General features: G+C 52.8%; 1 protein-coding gene across 1 annotated transcript in view; it reads left to right on the top strand.

The window, feature by feature from the left end:
• Itpkb (inositol-trisphosphate 3-kinase B) overlaps nucleotides 1-23199 on the top strand; it is a 90352-nt gene extending 67153 nt beyond the window's left edge. Inside the window, exons 3-8 of the mRNA XM_027418844.2 lie at nucleotides 10829-10928; nucleotides 12076-12289; nucleotides 16348-16552; nucleotides 18529-18630; nucleotides 19653-19724; nucleotides 20040-23199. Coding sequence (XP_027274645.1) covers nucleotides 10829-10928; nucleotides 12076-12289; nucleotides 16348-16552; nucleotides 18529-18630; nucleotides 19653-19724; nucleotides 20040-20255 — 909 coding nt within the window. The 3' untranslated portion in view covers nucleotides 20256-23199. The remainder of the gene's footprint in view (nucleotides 1-10828; nucleotides 10929-12075; nucleotides 12290-16347; nucleotides 16553-18528; nucleotides 18631-19652; nucleotides 19725-20039) is intronic.
• The last annotated feature ends 1825 nt before the right edge of the window (nucleotides 23200-25024 follow it).

Here is a 25024-nt window from a genome sequence, read left to right as displayed (position 1 = left end):
GTTTATCCGCTTGCTTCCTTTTCCGAAGATTGAAGTGACCTACTACTTGAAAATATTTTCCTCTGGTTGGGTTTTTCCTTGGTGACTTCACTCAGAGACAGATGAACCTAATAATAACATCAAAAGTCAAGGGGAATAAATCAAGCAGCTGGTCCGTTCCCTAGAAGAGATGCTACGGTTCCTAAATATGGACCATCCCCAGAGACCATGAGGGGACCCAGCTTACCAGACAGGGCTTCGGTCACTACGAGAGGATGGAGGTCCTGGGACAGTTTGTTCACCCTGTGCCGTTCTCAGGCTCCATCCAGACTAAAGTTCATAAGCTGAGGCACACACCACCCCCACTCTGGGACAAGCACAGGAAGGCAACAGGTAGGCACTGGCAAGGGCAATCCTCTCTTCCTAGATCCACAAAGGCCTTCTGCATTTCAGTCCTGACTAAGGGGCTGGGTGAGGCCTATACCGACTCTGCAAAGGACAGTGAGGGCTTTGGTTTGAGATCCTTTGGCTAGGAGGATGCTCAGGTCCACTCTTCATTCCTTGTCCTCTGCCATTCCAGATGTTTCTAATGACTCACTCATGCCCCACAGTGGGGAAAGTACTGCAATAGTCTAAGAGAACCAGGAACGTTCTGTAAGCTATGCAGTCAAGAAGGGGACTCCTGTGAGGGTCAAGTGCAAAGGTCCTTTGGGTAGAAACATGTAGTGACACATGGATATTGCTGCTGTGTTAATTGGGTTTGTTCCATATCAACGTAATGGTCTTGAGATTCCTCATGGTATCTCACCAAACAAATGTTAATTCTGTAGCCTAAGGGGAAGAGATGGAAAGGCTGTGGGGGTCCCTGCTCTTCCGAGTAGCGCCCCCCTCCCATTTCAGTGGTCAAACAGGCTGCCAAGGTAATGGTTTGAGCATGATCCCCAGTTATGTCCCCTTGAGGACACTAACAGAGGCGGACTGTGCCCCTGTTTGCACCTCTGAAACAGGAAGGAAAGATGGCCCTATGGAATTCTCACACCACAGGGGAGAAAGGCTAAGCGAGCACCCAGTGCCACCAGCAGGGCCCCAAGTTGACAGATACAAGAGGAACGGCAATGAGTCGGGCTGTTTATGAAAGTCACACATCCCCATAGACGTCAGGATGACCCAGGCTTCATGTTCTGAGGATGACGCATCTCGTTCATACTTGGGGGTTCGCTGGTGTGCCTTTGGCAACCCATTTCCTGTGCCCGCAGCGGTCTACCCATGAACAAAAACATGGCTGCTGAACTGCGACCGGGAACAGCCAGGCAGCCAGTCAGGAGAGGGAAACTGGATGACTCATGGCCCAGTTGGGAGCTGCAAGTCTGCTTCTTCCGGGACAGGCTGCTGGAGTGTCTTCCCGAAGAAGGCACTGGGGAGCTCTGGTTTCTTAGCGAGTCTGCACTATGTTACAGAGTGCCGTTAGCCACAGCAACTCGGCACTCTCTCTCTCAGAAATATGAATTGCTCCAGTGTGTCTTGCTTGGAAATAATTTTCTAAATATAGCTGTGTGATCCGCCTGTAAGCCCTTCCTCAAAAGTTTCCTTGTTAGAAATTCCTTAGGCGGGAGTTCCCAACACTCAGCCTTTGAGTTAAAATTCGTGTCCCTTCTGCATGTTCACCTGTGTCTTTGGGCTTTTGCACTTGGAACCCGAAGGTTTCTCAGAGGCTCTGGGTGGTGCAGGAGTCTACAAAGGCCGAGGTTCAGAATTAGATTTCCTTCTGCAAGCTGCTTGTGAAAGGGGGGGCGAAGGTGACATTTGAGCCCCTTCCGCCTTCCGTGGTGAAACTTCCTTTCAGATGCTTGCCTTTCTAAATGTCGTCTCCCAGCCAGGATAAAGCTGTCCATGTGCCCGCACGTGTGGCCAATCCAAAGAACTTGTGCCCCGCCTCGTGTCCTTTTGCCTCAGGAACAGCAGAGATGATCTCAACAGCCCATGGGACCCTGGGTGGTCCATTTGTGGCCTCTCTGCCAGGCTCCTGAATCTGAATATCCTGTGAATACTCACACATGCCCAGCAGTGGTGACTTAGGTGCCCGGAGCAGGCCATTCCTCTGGTGGGGAGGCCTCCCCCACCCTTCCCGGAGAGGTGGGAGCCATGGAGGATGACAAGCCTTGCTGCGAACACCTTGCACTACCTCTCCTGGGTTTCATCTCCTGCAGGCCTGTGCTGTTGGGAGCCCAGAGAGCAAACAGGACTTTAGAGAGGCCCCACACAGGCAAAGTTCTAGTTTAATTTTGAGAGCAACCTATTGCTGGCTGATGGTATAGGCCACGTGGTATTTCCATTTTTACAAAGATGGAGAAAACCGAAGCTCAGAAAGGTCTGGTAACTTGCCCAGAACCATCAGCCAGGACTAACAGGATCTGAGCCCAAGTTCATCCGGCTATCAAGCGACACGTTAGAAATGACAAAGGAAGCAGTCTAGCAGAATGATGCAGACCTGAGACTCCCAACAGGGCTTGTCACTTGCCATCTCTAGAACCTTGGACAAATTGACTAACCTGTTTGCCTCAGTGTTCACATCTGTAAATGGGATCATGAGAGTATATCCATGACAAGATGAAATAACCTTAGCATACATTCATTGTACATATCAAATACTTATTGCTGCCTATGCCTGTCAAAGGCCCTTAATTCAAAACCTGTTTCCATGTGCTGTGGCTCTGCCCAGCCTCTCCAGAGCCTTAGGCAGGAGAAGAATTGAGCTCTCTGGCCCCTCAGCCTGTGAAATTCTCTTTAGGAGGTGTGTTGGGAATGCACCCTTCTCACCCCTCTTGGCTGAGAGATCAGTCTCTAAGACAGAGGGCCCTCAGTAAATTTCCACCCTTCGTTGTTTAGCCTTGTTTTTCTGCATTTACCAAAGTAAAAATAAAGTCTCTGGGGGACACAGAGGGAGGGGGTCTGGGGAGGGCCTGGGGACAGCCACGGTGCCTGGCTCCCTTTCCCAGACGAAAGCTAACCTTCCTCTGCCTTTTTCCATGAGGAAGTGTCCGGGAGAGAACTGAGCAGCCCCCCACCCCATGCTCTTCCTGGTGGCCACTCCCGGTTTCCCACTATTGTTACTTTCCTCTCAGCCTGGCTGCAGCCTTTAGAGATGAGGCCTAGCCCGAGGCCAGCCAGCCCCTGTGCAGGCATGGCCCCCGTGTGGGCAGGCACTTCCCCCATCTGCCGCCTCCTCCACTTCACTGACATTATTTTTAGTTCTGGGAGAAGGAGGGAAAAAGCCAAGTGGTGACCTTCACACCAGAGACAGAATTGCTGGGCCCGCCTGGCAGAGAGGCCCAGGAACCTGAAGGACACCTCAGTTCTTGGGCAACAGCAATACAGATTGGTTTGAGGGGATCGCAGGTCCCTTTGGCCGCAGGTCAGGAAAGTCAGGCTCAGGGAGAAGAGTGACTTGAAGCAAGGTCTCTAGTGGGAGAGCTCTCTTTGCTTCTGTCCCTAGAGTCCTGGCTGCACGTGATGGCTGCCAGTGAAGACATCCCAGAGTCCCAGAGCTGGATGGGAAGGGAAGAAAATAACCCTGAAATCCAAAACCTTTCTGGGCTCAAGCATTTTAGCTAAGGGGGCTGCATAGCCTGGAGATAGACAGGAAGATGGAATGCACTCCAGGGTCTCGGGCATACAAGAGTACAGGGGAGTGTCCACTGTGGCCCCATGTCTATAGTGGGACCCTGTCCCTCTGTGGGTAGTTAAGGAGCTGTCGAGGCACTCTTCAAGGGCAGTCTTGTCCTGGCCAGGGGTGTCTAAGGCCTTTCCCCAGGGTTCTAGAAGATAATGAGGGAGGGAGAGTGACTGGTAGAGCATCCCAGGCAAGAGTCTGGCTACTGCCTTTGGTCTAGAAACTGAGCCTTGAGTTGCAACAGAAAAAGGCAGCTGAGCAGGAGGGCCCCGCTGGAGAGTTACACAAAGGCTTCCCGTCTCTGCCCTGAATGTACTGCTAGGAGTGTGCACTGACCAAGTAGCCGCCCCCTCAGCAAAGTGATGCCTTCCACTCCTGCAACAGCCAGGGCTCGGCACAAGTGAAGACCAACCGTCTTTGCTCCCTGTCCCAGGAAATACAAGAGGAGGATCCTTAATCCAGAATGTTCCAAATTCTGGATCATTCTGAACATCAACAGGGACACTACACACAGGAAATTGTATGCCTGAGTCACAGTCAAAATGCAGGTACACTAAAAATGTTGTATAAGGTCACCTTCGGGCCATGTGAATGGGGTGGGTATGTTTCATGTTTAGACTTGGGTCCCACCTTCAAGATAGAGCATGATGTATGCGTACATACTCTAAGACCTGAAAAAGGTGGGAGGCATCTCAGGACCCAGAAATTTCACATGTGCATGCTGGGCCTTCCTGGGCTCCCCTCAGCTCTCTGGGTAATTCCCACCCTAAGCTTGTAGTCTGCAAAGACAGAATAGTTCTTAAAAAACGGCGCCAAGCTGCCCCCTTGTGGGGACAATGCAAGGGCTGGGCTGGGTGGGCAGGCAGTGCAAAGCCATGGAGGCTTCTTCAGTTAGTTTCAAAGTATTGTTTGTTAAAGGGGAAGGTGATCGATCAGTCGCAAGCACAGACTTATTTTTAGCCGGAGTTACCTGTCTTACCCACACCCGAGGCCTTCTTTCTCAAATCTTCCGTCCTCTTGGAGCACAGCGCACTGGCCTTTGTGACACGGTTTCTAAGCAGGCTCCAGGAAGGGCCATTGAGTGCCCTACCTGCCTGGGCCTGCACCCCACCACCCTTCTGGGGCCTCTGCCAGGAGATCACAATGAACAAAGTTGGCCACCAGGCCTAGGAGAAGCACCAGGCTTTTCCCCAGAGAGGGCGGGCACCAATCACTAGGGAAACCCTAGCTGCGTTTATGGAAAGACCAAAAGAAAGAGAAAGGGGGAAAAGGCATTTTTCCCAAACATGGAGAATTCAATGAGTTTGTCTCTGACTTCTGCAAGAGCAGAGCAGAAGGTCTAATACAGAATGAGCCCTTCCCCGTCTGCTCTTTGTCAAATGTGCCTTCCAAAAGTGTGTGTCGGCCAGGACATTCTGGGAAAAGCCTCGGTCTCAGAGGGAGGGGAGGGCAGGTCTCTTCAGGGCTCCCCCATCTGAAAGGTCAGTCTTGTGACAAAGTGACAAAGTGCTCGCTGTCTTATGTGAGGCTGTTTTATAACCAGGAGAGAGACAAGGGGGGCCTGGGCATCCTGTTGGCTGAAACAAAACCTTCAGAATTAAATGGCAAAGAACTGGAAGCTGCAGTGCCCCCGGGCAAAATGGAAATAACTATGTCAGTGCTGTGGGGGTTCCAGTGATGTCAGTGCTGTACCTGGCAACGCCACGTGATTTCCCTGCATGCACACACCTGTCTCATGCGTGTACCGTCAAGCATTAGTCTGACAGGATTTTAGGAGACTCAAGGTGCAGTGATATTTTAGATATTTCACCGTCATCTCTTGTACCCTAAAAGAGGGAAAATAATCTCCTTTAAAAGTGTCTAAAAATAAAAGCCGAGTTACCCAACTATTGAAATAAAAAGAGGACTGTTGGGAGGGAAAGTAGCAGGCTAGAGCACCAGGTCAGCTGGGAAGGGGCTTTCCCAAAGAGTCTAACCTCCTTATGGAGCCACAAAATACAGCCCCCCTTAGGTGATGCCGATCATTTGGGGATCCAGCTTCATAGAGCCTCTAGACCAGTGGTTCTCAACCTATAGGTCACGACCCCTTGGTGAGGGGGTCAAACCACCCTTCCACAGAGGTTGCCCAAGACCATCCTGAATATCAGATATTTATATTATGATTCATAACAGTAGCAAAGTTACAGTTGTGAAGCAGCAATGAACATCATTTTATGGTTGGGGGGGTTGGTTCACCACAGCATGAGGAACTGCATTAAAGAGTCACAGCATAAGAAGATGGAGACCCACTGCTCTGGATAGAAGCAGGATGGAGACACTGGGTGGTTTGGGTCTAGCACTGGGGGCCCGGGTGTGGGGATCCATAAACCATCAATCACGCATCAGCTCACCTCATGGCCACCCCACTTGCCCGCTGGCCCTTTGGAAGCTCCTGGTGGATTACTGCCAGCACACTGTGTCTTGGAGGAAAAACAAAACAAACAAAAAGGATCAGAAGTCAGGACAAAGTGAATCCTTATGGCTGGCCTGGACTTGGCCATGTGCTGAGCAGAGCACGTGGCAAGATGGGGCGGGGGTGTCTGTATCACTAGGGACTCCATGGGACCACAGGGGTGCCCAGTTACAGATGGGGACACTGAGGTCTCCATGTGTCCATCCAAGGGCAGTGGGGCCTGGAAGAATAGAGGGTCCTCCCCACTCTAAGGCTGGATGGCTCTCGGCTCCATGCCCCGCCTGTGTGTACAGTCCAGCACTGTAGGGGGTAGGCAACATTTAGACAATAGACAAGATGGTGGGAGACAGCTTCTCACTTCAGCTCTTCCCGAACCTGGCAAAGGACTCATCAAGCAGGTACTGGAAGGAGTGCAGACAGGAGGTCAAGGATCCAGCTGGGACAGCTGTGGCTGTCTCCAGGAGGTCTGTGTCTCTGCAATAGCCAGGGGTTGGCTAAGAGGCTGAGGCTCCTGACAGCCCTGGGGAGCCATGCAGCAGAGCCCACGTCTCCCTGGCCTTGAAAAGGTCATATTCCACTGCCCTCCCTGCTTGGACATTCCTACCTCATGTTGGACAAGGGACCCTTCATTTCCATCTTGTGCCCGGCCCTTGCTGATAGCTACTTTGAAGGAAATAGGCCAGAGGCCCCACATCCCCACAGCCAGTGCTAAGAGCCCCATGCCTCCTCTCACCCCTGACTCTACCATTCATTTTCTGACTGCTTTTCAAAAGTCGCTGGCCACTCTTAGAGACAGTTCCTTCCTTTTCGTATAAGACATTACATCCCATAGCATGTCTGCAGACACCCAAAGGGAGAGGCAGCCAGAGGGAGGCATGCCCAGGGACTGTCCACCTCTCCAGAAGCCTACACAAACACACAGAGCCAGACCCTACCCAGGCTTCCGCCTGTCGGCCCAGCCAAGGCCCTCAGTACAGTGGGTCATCTCTACCGAAAGAAAAAGGTGCCAGAGTAGGGGGTGGCAAGACGCAAGGTGGCTTTGTGTTCTGGAAATAGAAGCCCAAGTTGCTCATGAGGCAGAGGCCATGAGGAAGAGGAGAAAGGCAAGTGTGGGTCAGGCTGTGGCCGCCCCTCTCCTCACAGTGATCTAAGCCCAGCACGGTGTGGAACTGCCCTACCCTGCCCTGCTGGTAACATTTGCTGCTGCCCACTTATGCTCACGCTGTCTCTCTCTCCCTCCCCCTCTCTTCCCCCTCTCCTCCCCCTCTCCTCCCCCTCCCCCTCCTGTGACATCCCCCACAGTCCAGGTGTGAAGAGGGCTGAGGTTGTGTTGTGTTTCTTTTGTTTTAGGAGGGTGTTTGTTTGCTTGTTTTTCTCCCCATCACAAATGCCTCTTTACATTCTCTGGATATTTTCCCAGCTTCGGGCTAGGTGCAAGCTGCGAAGCTGCCCAGAGTAACTTCCGTTGATTCAGCAATTTCAAGTCTCAGAGGCTTCCAACTGTTCTCATGCATCTCACCTTTAATCCCAGCACTCGGGAGGCAGAGGCAGGCGAATCTCTGAGTTCGAAGCCAGCCTGGTCTACAAAGCTACACAGAAAAACTGTTTTGAAAAATCCAAAAATAAATAAATAAATAAATAAATAAATAAATAAATACTGCATTCCCCAACCTGGTGTGTGGATACAGAGCAAGGCCTAGCCAGGGCTGATCTGATCAAGAGGACAACAATCCAAGGACTGGTTCAGTTCAGGTCGCTTAAGGAATTACCCGAAGGCTTCATGCCTGTGATTTAGTTGGTTAAAGCACTTGCCATGAAATAAGAGTGGAAGCCCTGGGTCCCCAGAAGTCCCTGTGTCTTCTCTCTTCTTGGTGGACGCACCAGCTTTGTTTGTGGCATTGTCCTCACTGTCCACAATGAGCGCCGGTGCACATTGTCCATCCACAAATCCTTCCGTAGCCTGCAAGCTCACGTCAGCTCTGATCCCACCCAGCAGAGCGTAAACTTTATGTCACTTGGTGGACTGTGCTGGAAGTGTACCAGCCCCAGAACAGGATGTCACCAAGGTTTGGTGGCAACTAGAGGCATGTCACAAAGGCTCTGGGCTCGTCCACTAAGGAGGCAACCAGAATCTCTGCCTTTGAGTTTGTCTCCTATCTGCAATGCTAGCTGTCAAAAGCCATGTCAGGAGCACCCATGGAAGGGGCCCTCACTGTAGACAGGCACAGAAGATGGTTTGCAGGTTCTCAGTGTGACCTGATTCCTACCAGCAAGGGAGAGAATGGATTATAGGGCAGTGTTTCTCAACCTTCCCAATGCTGTGACCCTTTACTTTAATCCAGTTCCTCATGCTGTGGTGACCCCCAACCATAAAATTATTTTTGTTGCTACTTCATAACTGTAATTTTTCTACTGTTACAAGTCATAATGTAAACATCTGATATGTAGAATGGTCTTAAGCAACCCTTGTGAAAGGGTCATTTGACCCCCAAAGGGGTCATGACCTACAGGTTGAGAACTGCCGCACTAGGGGAAATGACTTGCTGAACTGGGGTGTTTCGTCTGTAAGACAGATAAAAATGTTCCTGCCACCACCAGGCTTTGTGAAGGTCAGCACAAGGCCACAGGACCCCAGCCTGTCACAAGCACCCACACGGCAAGCAAGCGCTGTGCTGGCTGGGGCTGGTGTCTGTGTTTGCATGACTACTGACTTGAGTTCTGCCATCTGCCACTGGGTGGGCGGGGCAGTGAGTGTGTGTGACAGAAGCCATGGTAGCTGGCAGTGGGTCCCCTTCACCATTGGGCTCATCATCCAGGAGGCTGACTCAGGCCAGTGAGCAAGGCAGTGACATGCCACTCAGCCAGCCAGCTTCCTCAGAGTCACATGGGAGGACCTGATGCCGATAGAGGCCAGAAGGACCTGTCATGCTTTAGAACTTTTAAAGCCACTCAGGGAAGGTCCGTGGAGGCTGTGTAGATGCTGTGGTGATTAGGAGGTGACAAAGGAACAGACCTGGGAAACACTCTCCCACTCAGGTCAGGGAGAGGTATCTGAAGCCACTTGGGAAGGTCAAAGCCTGGGTTGGCAGTCTGAGTTCATCTCTTGATGGAATTCATCTGGGTTGTAGGTGCTTTCCTTTCCTCCCGTGTCAACTGTCGTAGCTGGGAGAAGAGGCCTGGAACCTTTCTCCTGGTTCCCCAGCTTCCTACACTAAAGTGCTTGCAGAGAAGGCTGCCCCGCACCCAGCCCTGGTGAGCTGCTTCTCCTGGGAGTGGACCAGGCTGCTGAAGGGGTGCTGTGCTTCCCAGATGGCCATGAGGTCCTGAGTCTCTGTGTCCTGCCCTATCGTCTGTCCCTACTCCTACAAGCAAGAAGGGTGGTACAGACTTCCTGCAGCCTCTTCCCTTGCCTGGCCCCAGCCATGGAGACGCCATTCCTGATGCTGTCAGCACAGCTGCTGCTTAAAAACACAGGGGAAACCCGGTGTCCTCCACCAGCAGAGTGTCAGGGTCTCTGGGGCAAATGCACAACACTCCTTCCTTCCAAGTGGAATATTCGCCAGCCTGCATGGCCTTGGCCATGGGGTCCTTGTTCATGGTGCTTACTGATGGAGGCTGTGTGGGAAAGGCAAAACCGGTGGAAGTCTGCTGGTCTCCTCAGCTCAAATGTGGAAACTCTGGAGCCCCCGGAACTTGGGGGTTCGATTTTCTGTTCACACTTACCTGCTCATGGTCACCTCCTGCACACGCTAACCTCCCACTGTCTCAAGGCTCCATGCCAGCCAGCTGGTTCCAGTTGTGACAAATCTGGCTGTCATTGTCTGTCCTCAGCTGGGCAACCTCCAGGCCCTTGCTTTCCTAGAAGGTGATTTGGGGTGTGTGTGTGTGTGTGTGTGTGTGTGTGTGTGTGTGTGTGTGTGTGTGTGTGTGTGTGTGTGTGTGTGTGTGTGTGTGTGTGTGTGTGTGTGTGTGTGTGTGTGTGTGTGTGTGTGTGTGTGTCGCGCGCGCGTATGCGCACACTCATTGAGATGGGGGAGTCTCATCTTGTCATCTAGTCTAGACTGGAGCTTTTGGGCTGTGTGACCCCTCCTAACTCAGCCTCCTGAACTGATGGGTCATCAGATGCCCACCACCTCACCTGGTACTCGGCAGTCACCTATGAACAGCCCCTCCGGGGAGTGCTTCTTCATTAATGCTCTTCACCATAGCATCTACAGATAAGATACACAGCAACACCTTGCTGCTGAGTGACAGGGACCCCTCTGTTCTGAGAGCACTGCTTTTGGTACAAGAAGGTCATTTCCCAGAGCCCTAGTACCCATGAGTCCCAAGAACCTGATGGACCAGCTGTCTGCCCCTCACTGGACAGATGAAGAAGCCAAGGTTCTGGGGCAGTGGGCACATGAAAGGAGCAATATGAGTTTAATTGTCCCCCTCTGAGGAAGAGTCTGGGTTAAAGAGCCCTGGACTGGAAGAGCTTTGCTTGCCTCCTTCACCTACTTCTGAACATCCCCTAAGAAATCCCTTGAGCTCCTTGTTCAGTCTGTTTGTAAACTGTGGCAAAGCTACTTGTGCCTGCTACGTAGCCAACAAGGTGTTTGGAACTCACCTATGGGCACCTGAGGTATGTGGCCCTGGGCATTGAGTTACCTCGCTTTAAATCCCTTCTGATCAGAACACAGTGGTTGTGTCTGTCACTCAGAGCACTCTGCTTGTGGCTTTTCCAGAGCAAGTCATGGAGGAAGATAAAGAACATGGTGCAGTGGTCCCCCTTTGTCATGTCCTTCAAGAAGAAGTACCCCTGGATCCAGCTGGCAGGACATGCAGGTAGTGGACGCGGCTCTCCTAGGGAGGTGGTGGAGGCTGAGGGAGGGGAGGCTGGTGCCTGGTGCTCCAGGAGGCGGCAGCCCTAGAACAGACCCTGGCAGAAGGTGTGGCCTTTGCGTTGCCTTCTAAGTGCCTGCAGACAGTTGATCTTTCCAAAGATCTTGCCACTCTGCCCCAAGAGTATATCCATCCCACCTATCCTGTCCTAATTCTTCGCTTTGTTTCCCAACTCCATCTAGTTTCACTCACTAACACAGTTCCAGATCAGTTCTTTGTAACTTGTTTACCCTTTGCAATCCTGGACAGAGAGGCAAAGCTAAACCTCTCAGTGAGCAGCCACGGTGTAAGCCTGCATCACCGTGTTCTAGGGGCTACAGTGCCAGTGGAGATACAGCCTCACCTGGAAGGACTCTGCAATGGCCTGGGCACGGCTAAGAGGCCATGGGAGAATTGGTGGGAGATGCAGCCAAGTCACCCCGTAGACACCAAAGTGCTGGCAGTCAGCTTGGCCCCATATGGTGCCCTTTAACATGTTTTTTTGTCCTCTGGGGAAACCTCATAGGCACCCATGGACTTGACCCTCATGATTTCATGGGCCTGCAGGTTCTTTTCAGGCCAACACAGGCTTAGACCAAGATATAGATGAACACCCTTTGTTAATACTCCTTGAGGGTGTGGCTCTGAAGGGACACTGACCAGAAGGCCCGTGCCCACTCTGTCCCCTCTCTAGGCACTGAGATTCTTCTCCTAAGACTCAGGGGCACCTGCTTGGTTAAGAAGTAGGGCTGGGATCGGGGTGAGTTGCTCATAGTAATACTGAGGAGTGGGTAGAACTCTGCACTGTCCTGTTGATAACTTTGGTTGTGAGGAGCTTGGAGTCAGAGGAGGCAGAGAAGAGCAGCCAGGGTTGCAGTCAGTGAATGGGTGACCAGGATTTGTAGCCATTTGCCTTAAGTTACTTGTCTATAAATGGCCACACCTTCAGCCCTCAGCTTGGCCAGGGTTGTGTCTTGCAGCAGGAGGGGGACGGTTCTGATGCAGCTTCCAAGGGGTTGTTGGAAGAGACAGGGGTGAGGGTGGGGAGGGGTCCCAGATACCCCTGGCTTCCGCTGCGGCTAGAGACCCCCTCCTCCTCCTTACTCTGCAGGGAGCTTCAAGGCAGCTGCCAATGGCCGCATCCTAAAGAAGCACTGTGAGTCTGAGCAGCGATGCTTGGACCGGCTCATGGTTGATGTGTTGAGACCCTTCGTGCCAGCCTACCATGGGGACGTGGTGAAGGACGGGGAACGCTACAACCAGATGGATGACCTGCTGGCTGACTTCGATTCACCCTGCGTGATGGATTGCAAGATGGGCATCAGGTGAGCCCTACTCCTTACTGCGTATGCTCCTCCCGATCATGCCTGGCTATGCCGAGGACACGGGGTGCTGGCTCTGCCCTGTGATCTAGAGAAGACAAGGCAGGGGCCCTGGCGGGGTGCTGAGCCTCTTGGGGACCAGGCAGAAGAGCTGCACACTAGTTGGGGGGAGGGCTGCTCCTGAAGGTGAGTGCCCAGCAGGGAGGAAGCAAGCAATGATCTCCTGGTCAGTGAGCCTCAGTGGAGACAGGAACGGAGAGAGAGACCACAGAGCAAGTGTGTAATACATGCTGGTTTCAAAAAAGAAGAAGCAAAAGGACCTGCCACTAGGGTGCAACTATAGATGGAGTCTGGGAGCTGCAGAGGCCCCTGTGGCAGGTGGCAGGTGGGCCTGAAGTGACTCCACACCTTGCAGAGAGCTCCAGAGCCTGGAGGGCCATAAAGCCCTCCTCCCTGCCTCCAGGCTGCCAGCCTCTGAGGTTTCCAGTACTGCATGTCCACCCCAGAGAGCCTGATTTTGGCTGCAGATACCCATGCTGGACAGTGGACTGAGTTCAGAGCTGAAGCCCGTATCTGATTTGAATAGTTCATCTGATCTGGGGTGGCTGCGTATGCGTGTGCTTTGGTCTACACATGTGCCTGTGGAGGCTAGAGGTCAGCCCTGGGTCTTGTTCCTCAGGAACTGGCCAGCCTCTTTTCTAAGACCTCTCTGATCAGGTGGGCTTCCCCCCCCCCTCCATCTGCCGAGCACTGGGATAAGTGCATGCCCCAATGCCTTACCTTTTATGTGGGTTCTAGGGATCGAACCCAGGTCCTCGGGCTTGTGTGGCAAGCACTTTACCCTCTGATCTACCTCCCCAGCCCACCAGATGTTGTTTCTTACACGAAGATACCGAGAAGGAAGAAGGGAGAGCTCGGTGCGCTCTGATTAAGGCAATCACAACTCCTTTCTTCTCATTCCTCCTGGAGTTCTGTCCTAAGATCAGCCCCTGCCAGCTGACCAAGACATATCCCTTTCCTTTGTCTCTAGTGTAGGGATGGGGTCATGGAGAAATCCAAGCCCTGCTGTTAGTTCTTCCTATCACTAGCTACCTCCTGCATTCCAAAGCCCCCCGGTGTCTTGGCCCACAGGGAGCTAGGGCAGGTGAGGGAGAAAGCAGAATGTCCTTGAAGCCACCACACAGCCTCAGCTCTCTGGCTGTTTTATTCCTGTCTCCAGAAACTTCTTTCCACAATGCACTGGAATATGTCCACTCAAACAGAGGCCCTGACCTTCCTTCCAACGTGGGAAGACCAGGGCTCAGTCTGCCTACAGGAGAGGGAGGTAGGCACATGCGCAGTCCCACAAGGCAGTCCTCCAGGTGCCTAGACATGTACAACTACACCTGAAAGTCAGCCCTGCCTGGACCTCCTGACTTGTGTGGCTGACTGCTCCCTGGGGAACTGCAGGGACAGGGTACCCATACCCCCAAGCTTTCTTTGTCTCCTAGCCCAGTAGCCTCTCTCTCTTTGTACCTCAGAGCTCTTCCACCCAAAGGGGCTCAGTTAACCCCATCCTGCATGGGGCTAAGGAATGGGCCAGGACTCTCCAGAAACATCACTCACCCCAGCTCTACCTTTCCCACACACAGACCCTAAGAGCCTTCTGTGCTCTGAGCACAGTACTAAATACCTCAGCCACACTGTCCTAGTGTGTCCCACAGCCAGCCACACTGGGAGGGTAGGCCATGCTATCATTTGATCAGGGATCGCCAGGGATCCCTTCCTGATAGCGGCAGCACAGATGTGCCCAGGTCTATGGACTGCACACCAGGACTCCAACTGTGCTCTGTCTTCCATGGATATGCCAGCAGTCCAGTTTCCACAGGGCTCCCTGGAGCGGCAGGCTAGTCCTCTCCAAAATGCAGTAGCTCAGAAACATAGCCCTCTGTGCATGCACTCAGATAAGCAGTCTGTGGTTGTCAACAGAGCATGGCCTGTCCTTGCTTCAGAAAGAGGCTAGGACACAGGTCCTCGTCAAACACTAGGTTTCAGGGCATGAGGCAGAGGCTTACAAAATAGTGGGAAGGCCTGTCAGCAGAGCCAGGCTTAGTCATGGTGGATTATAGCTGGGGGTACTGAGGAAGTCGTGTGGACCCTGGAGGCATCTTAAACCAGGGTGTTTCTAGGGACCTGGCTCCAAGTTAGAGGGTGCTCACACTGCTCATAGGCAACCCAGTCACTGTGGTTGAATCTTTGTCATTCTGACCTAGGACTGGGCTGGGTCCAGCCCCTGGGCCCTGGAGAAGCTGTTCTCGCCTTGTCCCTGACATCTGTTGGTCTCCCATGGTCTGGCCACCTCCCTTTCTTTATCTTGAGTCAGCCTCTTTCCCAGATTCTGGCCATCAGGGAACAGGTCTCTGTGGATCTGTTCTCTGGGCTCCAGAAGTTGATGAGCAGGTCTCTGCTCTCCATGCTCAGGCATTGCCTCTGCAGCAGGCAGTGAGAGGGACCAATGGTTCCTCTAATAGACCTTTTACCCAGCTAGTAGCTGTTGGGAACATCCCTTCCAAGCCCCTGTCCATGCCTGAGGAGCATTTGACTCTGCCTGTCAAATGGAGCTGTGGGGGCCCCTTTGAAGAAAGGTCCATGTTTAAGGAGATGCTGAGAACTCTTGGCACAAGTGTGGCTCCTGCCTGCCCTGCAGGCCTGCATTGCACTCTCAGGGGTTTTAGGCATGAGTTCCTTCCCCACGGTACACAGGTCCACTGATAACTCGGTGTCTGCCTACACGGTAGTGTGCTGTGTGCATGAGCGTGTATGAGTGTGAGTGTCCATGGCACATGGGATGTATATGCATGCAAGAACCCAACCTGAGCTAATGCACTCCCCTTACAGTCTTCCCAGAAACCAGGACCCGTTTACACACGCACATCCCAGGGAATTGGGAGTTCTCTCTTTCTGTGTAAATACTAATGGGTGCAGGGGTTTCTGAAATCATTTCCGTCTGTTCTGAAACCCAGACTGGCATTCTGGGAAAATGTGGAGAGGCACATTGGGACAGTGCCTGGGGGGCAGGAAAGAAGAGTGGTCAGGGGGAAGGGAGGGTGCCTCTGAGGCAGCTCACACCCACGCAGGGCGCAAGGGGCCCACTTCCCCATCCTGCAGCTGACTGCTGACCGCGCTGCCTCATGAGGGCCCGGGCAGCGTGCACACAGCTGGGAAGGCTGTTGCAGGGGAGAGGGCTGGAGTGAGTCATCTTTCTAGTTGGAGGTGATGGTGAGAGTTTGTGAGGGTAGTGCTAAGATCTGGATGGGTCCTCGAGTTCTGAACTGAGGACTCCACTCCAGACAGCTCTGAGCCTGGCCTGTCTCTGCCTGTCACGTCCCCCAGGAGCTTAGTGTCCTTACCCATTTAGCCTGCAGACTCCTCTTACAGCAAAGGGAAGCACATAAGGCAATTCATATTCTCTTAGTCTTCCTGGGATCAGTTTTATCTCTGAGACACAACTGGGCTATGGAGCCCTGAGCAGCCCTCTCCAGCATAGGTCACTCGGATCCCACTGCAGCACAGGTCACTCGGATCCCTCTCCAGCACAGGTCACTCAGATCCCACTTATGCTGCCCTTTGTGCTTTGATGAACTCTGCTGCAAAAAGCCAGAGATGCCACCCAGCCGCAGGCTGAAGGGGACAGGGAGAAAGGTTGGAAGGACAGAATATGCTCTCCAGGTTGCCAGGGCACATCAGAGTTCCAAGAGGAACCCACCTTCTGTCTCTTTTCCACACATTGAGCACTGTCCTTACACCTGCCTTCTGCTGACCCTAGAAAAAGTCCCTTAGAGGGGGCTCCTAAGTTTATCAGGCCTTCACAGTGCCAGCATCAAGGTGCTCTGGGAGCACTGGGGATGCTCTGTCTCTCAAATGAGCTCAAACAGTGCATGGATCTCCCATTGAATATGCCTCATCTTAGATGTTGCTATGTTAACCATTGTCCTGGAACCAGGCACAGCCAGCTCAGGGTCTTCATTCACCAGGGAGCTGTAACCCAGCCCTAGGACTCATGCCCTTCATCTCCCATGCAGGACATACCTGGAGGAAGAACTCACCAAGGCCCGGAAGAAGCCTAGCTTGCGGAAGGACATGTATCAGAAGATGGTTGAAGTAGACCCCGAGGCCCCGACTGAGGAGGAGAAAGCTCAGCGAGCTGTGACCAAGCCACGTTACATGCAGTGGCGAGAAACCATCAGTTCCACAGCTACCCTGGGCTTCAGGATCGAGGGCATTAAGGTGAGACCTGTGAGGTGTGGCCTGAGGATGCTGAGGATCATGATTGTCAGTGGTGACCAGGGACTTGGGATGCTGGAGTCTGTAAGTCTCACCTCTACAGGCCTAAGTATGGACAGCCAGCCTCAGAGGTGTTTGCCCATTCTGCAGCTGAAGATGCAGGTGGCAGACCTTGAAGTGGAGGTGGCTTATTTGTAGGGCTGTACAGAGGACCCCACATAGGCGCCAGCTTGGATGCCTGCCACAGGAAAGGTGTGGGCTCACTGCCAGTAAGGAGAGGTGTGTGGCTACCTGGGATGGCCTTGGAAACCTCATCGTCCATCCCTTCCTCTTGGGTGCCCTGAAAAGGAGCTCGTATCCCATTCCATGTCCCTAACTACTAGACATGCAAGACCTAGCTAGAAGCAGGGAGAGGGAATACAGGCTCCCCATGTCTCAGGTGGCCATGCTTTCAGGGCAGGTGACTTGACTGTCCCTCCAAGGGCCCTGGTCCTCCCTTTTTCTCCCCAGGCAAGGTCTGCCTGGCCCCTCTCCAGTATGGAGTCAGAGTTGGGTAGCTTGCTGCTGTAGCCTTCTCTCATATAATGTGGAGATGTGCGTTCCTGAGATCACCAGGGTCTCACTGGCTTCTAGAGCTTAGGGAGTGAGAAAATCATTTGTCCTTCCTTCTCTTCTGAAAGCAACCTTCTTTCTTGGAAGTATCCAGCTCTCAGACTGGATGCAATTTATATATACACGTCCTCTCCATTTGTGGTCTGTCTGAACAGCATGCCCTGGCACCGTTCACCCAGGCAAGATGTGCTCCTGGCCGCAGTTTCGTATAGCCGACAGCATCCACCGGCCGAGGGAGGCTAACTGCATGCACCACCATTTGCCCTTCCTTGTCCCAGTTAGCAGGGAGGCCCTACAAGGAAGGCTCCCATTCACTGCTCCCTCCGACCCAGCTGCTTGCTGTTTCCCTGCAGCAAGCCTTCCTGAAGTTATAGCTGTCACCTGTTTCAGACTGGAGGTGGACAGGTGCAAGGGCCAGGGTTCCTGCCGGACCCACCCTTCCAACCCGAGTGTCTCAAGAGAACAGAGCTCTGTGTGCTTGCCCAGGACAGCCTGAACAGGAGTACTGAGCTCAGAACATGGAGATGGTGGATGAGGGAGTGGATGAGAGACACAGGCTTACACCACAGACTTGGGGGATCTGCATAGTATCCCCTGCAGCGCATTACAAGACCCAAACCAAATGTCTGGAATCTAGAGAACCAATATGAAATTGTGCACATACATGTATGAGAATGTATGACATATGCACACACACACGCACACACACACACACTTCTTTTATACCTTTTCCCTTAGAGACACTTTATCGCTTCTGTTTGCCAAATCATAAAAATTGCCAGCATTGGGGCTGGAGAAGTGGCTCAAAGGTTAAGAACACTTCTAGAGGTCCTGAGTTCAATTCCCAGAAACCACATGGTGGCTCACAACCATCTATAATGAGATGTGGTGCCCTCTTCTGGTATTCAGGCATAATGCAGGCAGAACTCTGTATACCTAATAAACAAATAAATCTTGGGGAAAAAAAAAAAAAAAAAAAAAAAAAAAAAACTAAGTACCAGCATTGTGGCTCTCATGCTTTGGGTCACTATAAAATGAGGGTCACTTGAACACAAGCCTATGATAGGGTGATAGTTAGCCTGATCATCCAGATGGCTGCTAACACACATTGCTGTCTCAGACACCCTCACACCACCAGGACTTCCTAAAGCAGTGTGTGGCCAGGGGTCTAGGGCCACTCTGTGAATTCCTCTGTTGGGGCCCAGGACAGGTTCTCCTGCACCAGGTGACAATGGCCTTGTTGTACCTGCCTTCCTGCACCATCCCTGGGCACCTGACCACCTCCACAGAGCAGCGTGAGGGTCATGATCGTGAGCAGTCCATCCCATGGGCCCTCTGCTGACTCCTCTGGGTGCCTCCCTCTGCAGAAGGAAGATGGCTCTGTGAACCGTGACTTCAAGAAGACCAAAACGAGGGAACAGGTCACTGAGGCCTTCAGAGAATTCACTAAAGGAAACCAGAACATCCTGGTGAGTCAGGGTTTGGGGTCAGGGGACCATCCCTTCTCCAACCTAGCTAAGTCAGGATTGATGATGAAACTGTAGCCCCAGACTTCTGTGTGAAGGTGACCTGGCTGCCCCCAGAATCCATGGGTTCTCAGAGAAGCTTGGGAACACTGGCTCATCTCCTGAGCTGTCAGTCACTCTGTCCCAGCACACTGCCCTTCCCTGGCAGGAGTTCTGTATAGAGTACTGCCGCTGGCCGAGTGCTATAGTGAGTGTTCATCACATCCCCCTTGTCCTGAGGTGAGGACAAGCAAGCAGACATTCTCATCTCCATTTGACAGACAAGGAGACTTGAAAGGTCAAGAACACACATAGAGAAAGACAGAGCTAGGGGTTACACCTAAGCAGGCCCAGACCTGTAAGGCTGGAATGCACACAGCAGGTCCGCAGTACTAGTCCTCTGGTGCCTGGGAGCCTGTCTGGATCATTTCAGACCCTCAAGAGTCATGCCACCAACTGCATTTCTAAGAAGGGTTGATCGCTGTTGCTAGGGACCCTGTGTCACTACGGGAACCCTGTAATATGGGCTTCCCTGATGACCCCATACTCATGGGTGATGAGACTCCCAGAGCTAGTCCTTGGGAATAATCAGATACCCCGTTGCTAACACAGGAAGATCTGTAAGGCTCTGTAGAGGGGACTCATGTAGAGATACTGTGGTTTTCCCCTTACCCTGTCTTTAGTTAGGGACACAGCACTTTATGGTCAAGAAGTTACCATGGCAACCAGTTCTGGGCTCTGACTTTGATGGTTGGCATGCTGGGAGAGTCTGCCCCCTCATGGAGGAGGTTGAGGGGACACATAGGCCTCTGGGAAAGGTATAACTCTGAGCTCAGCTGGGGTAAGTGAGGTTGGAGTAAGTGATGAGTCCAAGGTCTCTGCTGCTTATAATTCGGTGACTCAGATGAACTACATGGATCTGATACCATGACCCCACCCCTGCACACAGACAAAGTATGTGAAACCCTGACCATCTCTGTCCTCAGATCGCCTACCGGGACCGGCTGAAGGCCATTCGAGAAACTCTGGAAATCTCTCCCTTCTTCAAGTGTCATGAGGTAGGGTACTGAGCCTTCAGACTGACAGGCATGCCCCGCCTGCTTGACTGACACCCCTCACCATCACCTCCAGTTCCAGTCGGAAGTGAAATTGCTGACCCAAGCCTCCCTCAGGATCATGTAGCCCCTGGCTTTTCGTAGCCTCTCCAATACCTAAGTACCTAGCTGTGTCTCCTAGCCCTAATCTCCAGGCTCTGCCCCTCTCCCTCCTCCTGGGCCTGTTGTGTCCATTTACCTCCCCTCCTCCCAGCCCTGCCCCGGCCTGGGCCTGGCCCTGCTTCCTGCCCCCTTCCTCATAGGCCCACTTCCCTCCAGGTCATTGGCAGCTCACTCCTTTTCATCCATGACAAGAAGGAGCAAGCCAAGGTGTGGATGATTGACTTCGGGAAAACTACACCCCTACCGGAAGGCCAGACCCTACAACACGACGTCCCCTGGCAGGAGGGGAACCGGGAGGATGGCTACCTCTCGGGGCTGAACAACCTCATCGACATCCTGACAGAAATGTCCCAGGGCAGCCCACTCACCTGAGGCCACCGCCACCTTGCCTGCCACCTCTGCCTCTCCCACTCCCTGGCTTCCCCTAACTCTTCTTCATTCCTCTCTGAGCGCCCACCTAGAACAGAGCCTCCCATCTGCACTACAGGACACTTAGGAGAAGAAAAGACATTTTCTAAGTCTCTTTCCTGCCTACACAAGGGCCTGGAGGTGGCGTTTCTAATTTTCTCTAAATAGAACTGCCTTCTGGAAGAGAATTACCCAAAGCTATGCCCTGCATCCCGCACAGTCAGTTGCACTTAGGGCTGGCCTGGGCCCAAGAGGCCCTGGGATCTCACGAGGGTCTTGAGAAATTGAGCCTCCCTCTGAAAGACCCCCCAGAAAGTTCAGGCCCAGACTGGCTACCCGTGGAGACCTGCTGCCCCCTGGTGGCTGGTGCCATCAGTATACAATGCCCCATTGGAGCCTCCCACCATGGGCTCTGAAGCCAGGCCAGGGTCCTGATTTCTGGGAGTTGGGAACACAGCCTCTGAGGAATCTGCATGTGGCTTATGAGTAAAGAATTCTCCAGTGAGAGGGCCCAGCTTCCAGGAGCACTGTGTGCCCTTTCTAGAGATGCTAAATCAGGCCCCACCTCGCTGGTATTAAACACTTAGGATTCAGGCCAGGCTAGGAGCCAGGAGTATGGGGAGCAGCTTGACTGTTTCTAAAGAACTTTGCTCTTCTATCTGGGACCACTGCCCATGAATTCAGAGGGGTCATTCTGCAAAGCTAAGCGTCCAGGGATGATGCTACATCCTAGAGCCCTAGATCTGCCCTGCTATGGAACGGTCCAGAGCTGGGTAGAATACTCAAGGTCCATACCAACTTCCAGGGATCTGCAGCAGCTCTGAGAGCCTGCCATACCGAGGAGAGGAGACTACTGTCTTGTCCCTTCAAATCGTTGGTAGCCAGGAACCCCTGCCTCCATACCTGGAGTCCCTCCATAGGGGAACCTTTAACAATTCGGGCTGTACCAGGCCTTAGGGAAGCAAGATTTGAGCTTCCTGGAATAATTTATAAATTTCCCTTGAAGTCTCTTGCTCTTCCACTTGAAGGGCTTATACCCATGTTTCTCACTGTCGTGTGGGTAGTTCCCAGAGCTCATAGGGGTACCCAGGACTGTCCCGAGCCTCCTCCTTCCTGAAGCCCTGAGCTGCTTGAAGGGCCGTGGGGGACCATTGTTAATCACCACCTCAACTGTGAGGCCAGTGACCTGTCTGACTGAAAAGAGTATATGATTTGTGTGACAGCTAAAAGACAACTCCCAGCTTTGTTGCCATTTGGAGCTATCCTCTGGACTTGTCACCTCCTCTATTACTGAGATACTCTGGGTCACATGTACAGATGCTCTTCTGGGTGCCAGGCCAGCAGACACAGCTTGGGAAGACCAAGGGAAATGGGGTAGACCACCGTGTCCACACCTAGAAAGATAGCTTTGGGCAGGGGTGGCCGTCTTGGCCGCCTACCCTAGCTCCCTGGAGTTTCTAGAAGAACTGTTGGCCCATGTGACATATGTGTTTCCCCTTTCATGCTGGTGGGTGAGTGACAGTTGGTGGGGGCGGGAGGTGGGACCCGAGAGGATGTATAAGTACAGATTTTAAAAAAGGAACTCATTTAAACTTCCTGGCTCCTGTTCAGATGGTGGTGAGGCTCCTGTGTGGGCTGACTTTCTAAAGGTCACGCCACACCCCCCCCACCCTGCACCCCCATCAGTGAGCCCAGACCTTGTGACAGCACGTGATTGGGGAGAGAGGCAGCCTGAAGTGGGGGAGGCAGTAGCAACCGGGCAGCAAGCTCTGGGACTGTCCAGCTGTAGTTGCTGGAGGGCTTGAGAGGACCCTGTGGTCTGTACATCAGCTGTACCCTGGGAAGGGGCATCATGAATTCCAAGAGTGTAGCGATGATCTGGCCCAAACTCCTCCACTGCTATCTCAGCAAAAATGTCTTCTAAAGCAAACTATGCTATGAACAAAATTGCCAGGGACCAGTTCAATGTATGTAAGAGAACATAACTCACCAAGCACTTTAATATCACAGAAATGTGCTCAGGTGCTGTGACACCTGTCAGCAAGAGCTTAGGACAGTGCTGGACAGTGCTTTGCACTGGGATGTTTTGTAAAGTGGTGTGGAGAGGCATCTCTCTAGGGTTATTCTGTTACTAAGGGTGTTTCGCTTCATTGGGTTTTTTGTATTTACCATGTTAGCACCCACACTGTGTCCCCCGAGCCATTCTCCCCCTTCCATCCTGCCAGAGCCTCTCCTCCCTGCCCCACTGGGATGGATAGAGCTCAGATGGAATTTCCCAGAACCTCTGGCCGTCTGATACACCATGTTCACAGTCATGGTGGAGACGCCCAAGGTCCTGGCTATGGGACATGGGGCAGGCTACGTGCACCAATGTGCAGGTGAGGGTCCACGGAGCCCTCCTGCCCTTGGGCCACCAGATTTCTTGGTGGTCAGCCCTGCTTTGCACACTCCTCCGAAGGTTGCTGCAGCCGCTTTCCCCAGACTAGACTTTAGTGCCCTTTAAGAAGTGTGTAAGTTATATTTATTTTGTTGTTGTTTAAATTGCACAAAACACTAAGAGGAAAGGTTGGGCTGCTCCTCCCAAGCTCTGCCTGCCTTCTGGGGGCCTTTCCTTCTTGTCCGGAGGAGCCCTGAGCAGCTGTGGCCTCAAGGAGCTGTTCACCTAGGCTGGTTGTATTTAGCTTTGAGACTGCCTGTGTTCTGCTAACCCTGTGTGTATAGGCCCCACCCCCTGCTCCAGGGTGCTCACCCATCAGTGCCTTCTGGGGAGGAGAGGACCCTTACCGCACCCTGGCTGGCTCTCCTCCTCTGTATTCCTCTCCCCTTGGGACTGTTACATCCCTTGCACAGTGCCCATCATTTGATGTAGACATTCTCCCCTTCCCAATAAAGGCCTTGGAGACCAGTAGTGGTGTGGTGTGATCCTTCTGCCCCCCCCCACGCTCCAACTACCACAGAAGAGCTGTGATGGCCTGCAGTGGTTGTAAGATGGGGTAACAATACCCCGCAAACAATGTGAAACATTCTAAAGAGTCTCTTCTACATACTCTACACCTTTCAACAGTGGCTTGAGTATGTCAGCCAGTGACAAAGATGATTCTCCTGCCCATGGTGGGCTCTGTGCTAGGTACATTCCATCACTCACAGTATGTCACCCGTAATAACAAGACTGTATAGTCTCCACTGATCAGATAGGGAAACTGAGGCTTAGAAAGCCAAACAATTTGGGCTGGGTAAGGGGTAGGGAGGAAAGATTTGAACCCAGAACTTGCCCCCCTTACTGGAGGAGTGTTGGAAGCAGAGCACTGGGCTGCAGACCCAATAGTGCTCATTTAGGAACCGTGACTGTGTCTCAGGGAAACCCTTGACAGCAAAACCCTGTCAGAGCCCTTCACAGCTTCTCTCCAGCTCTGCCATAAGCCACAGCCACCAAAGGACAGTTGGACCCAGAAGACTGATGTTAGCCACTGTTGTGTGAGGCTGCAGACCCTTCCAAGCAAAGTCAACCCACAGCTCCACAGCACTTGCTAAAGGAAAATCAAGCCCCTGGGAGAAGCCTTTGAGCCATCTGCCAGGATGTCAAATCGGTGCCCTCCTGGCTAGCCCCAGGGGGCCTGTGGTCATGGCCAGAACCCTAGGCCCTGGAGAAGGTGATGTTCCCTGGAGAACCCTCAGTAGCAACTTAGGTTGGCTGAGTGGCCCTGAACCATCCATGTTCTTTGCATGCTGTCCTGAACCATCTGACTGGACTTACATCCCTGTCCTCAGGCATGCCATTGCTCCTTGTCACATGGGCCCCAGTACCTCACCTGCCACATGTCCTCTAGACCACCCACAGGACACCATGCTCACCCAACCACAGAGTCCTCATCACCTTCACCTGAAGTCTTTGTAGCAGACCTGGAAGCAAACAAGGAAGTGGGTGGCCTTTGCCTGTTGCATCTCCCGACCACTTTCGGCACCAGGTATCTCAGTTGGGCTCTCAAGAAACTGGTCCCTGCTGGTATATGGGGCAACAGTTAAGACCAACGTCATGTCATGAGACTTATTCAGGGGGGGTGGAAGTTCTGCCTGACTGGGAACAGAACACCTTAGGGAGGCAGGGTAGGAATCTGTATTCAGCTCAGATTCTGCTGCATCTGCCCCTAAGGAATCTGCAATGGCCCAGCCATGTGTGTCAGCACAGGACTGTGACTGCTTAGCCACTCCTGGGAATATCTCCACCAGCTATCAAATCCCTGGGTGCAGTGTGCTCCATGGCCACACCCTCTGGCTAGTCTTCTCCCTGCCCCTTCCACTGGGCAGGGACCCGGGGTGGTGGGACTGTCACCGAACCCTCAGTCTTAGAGGGAGAAGGATGCTGGCAATGAGGGATCTCCAAAGGCTATCCAGGAAGCAGCCTGGAGAGTTCTGGGTGACAGGAAGGAGCCAGAGGGCTGCTCTGAATCTCTGATTATACAGGAGAAGCCTGGAGACTGCATACATCTCAGTATCTGCCAACTTTATCAGCCCAGACACTTCTCCTCCACGTCTGTGCAGGCCCCTTGGTTGCCCCATCTTCACTGATGTGCGATGGGGCTCAGCCTAGCCGAGGGCCCATATGCTCACATATGGCAATGTTGTGTAGTGTGAGGAACACAGGATATTTGGTCCCAGAAATCCTGAGGTGGTGTCTGACCCTGACTGAAGCCCTTCTGAATCCTATACAGGAACATCTGCCTCCTTCCTCCCCA

The sequence above is a fragment of the Cricetulus griseus genome, chromosome 5, assembly GCF_003668045.3.
Source record: "Cricetulus griseus strain 17A/GY chromosome 5, alternate assembly CriGri-PICRH-1.0, whole genome shotgun sequence".
NCBI classification, from domain to species: Eukaryota; Metazoa; Chordata; class Mammalia; order Rodentia; family Cricetidae; genus Cricetulus; species Cricetulus griseus.
Note: the sequence above shows the minus strand (reverse complement) of the source record. Positions and strands in the feature narration are given on the sequence as shown.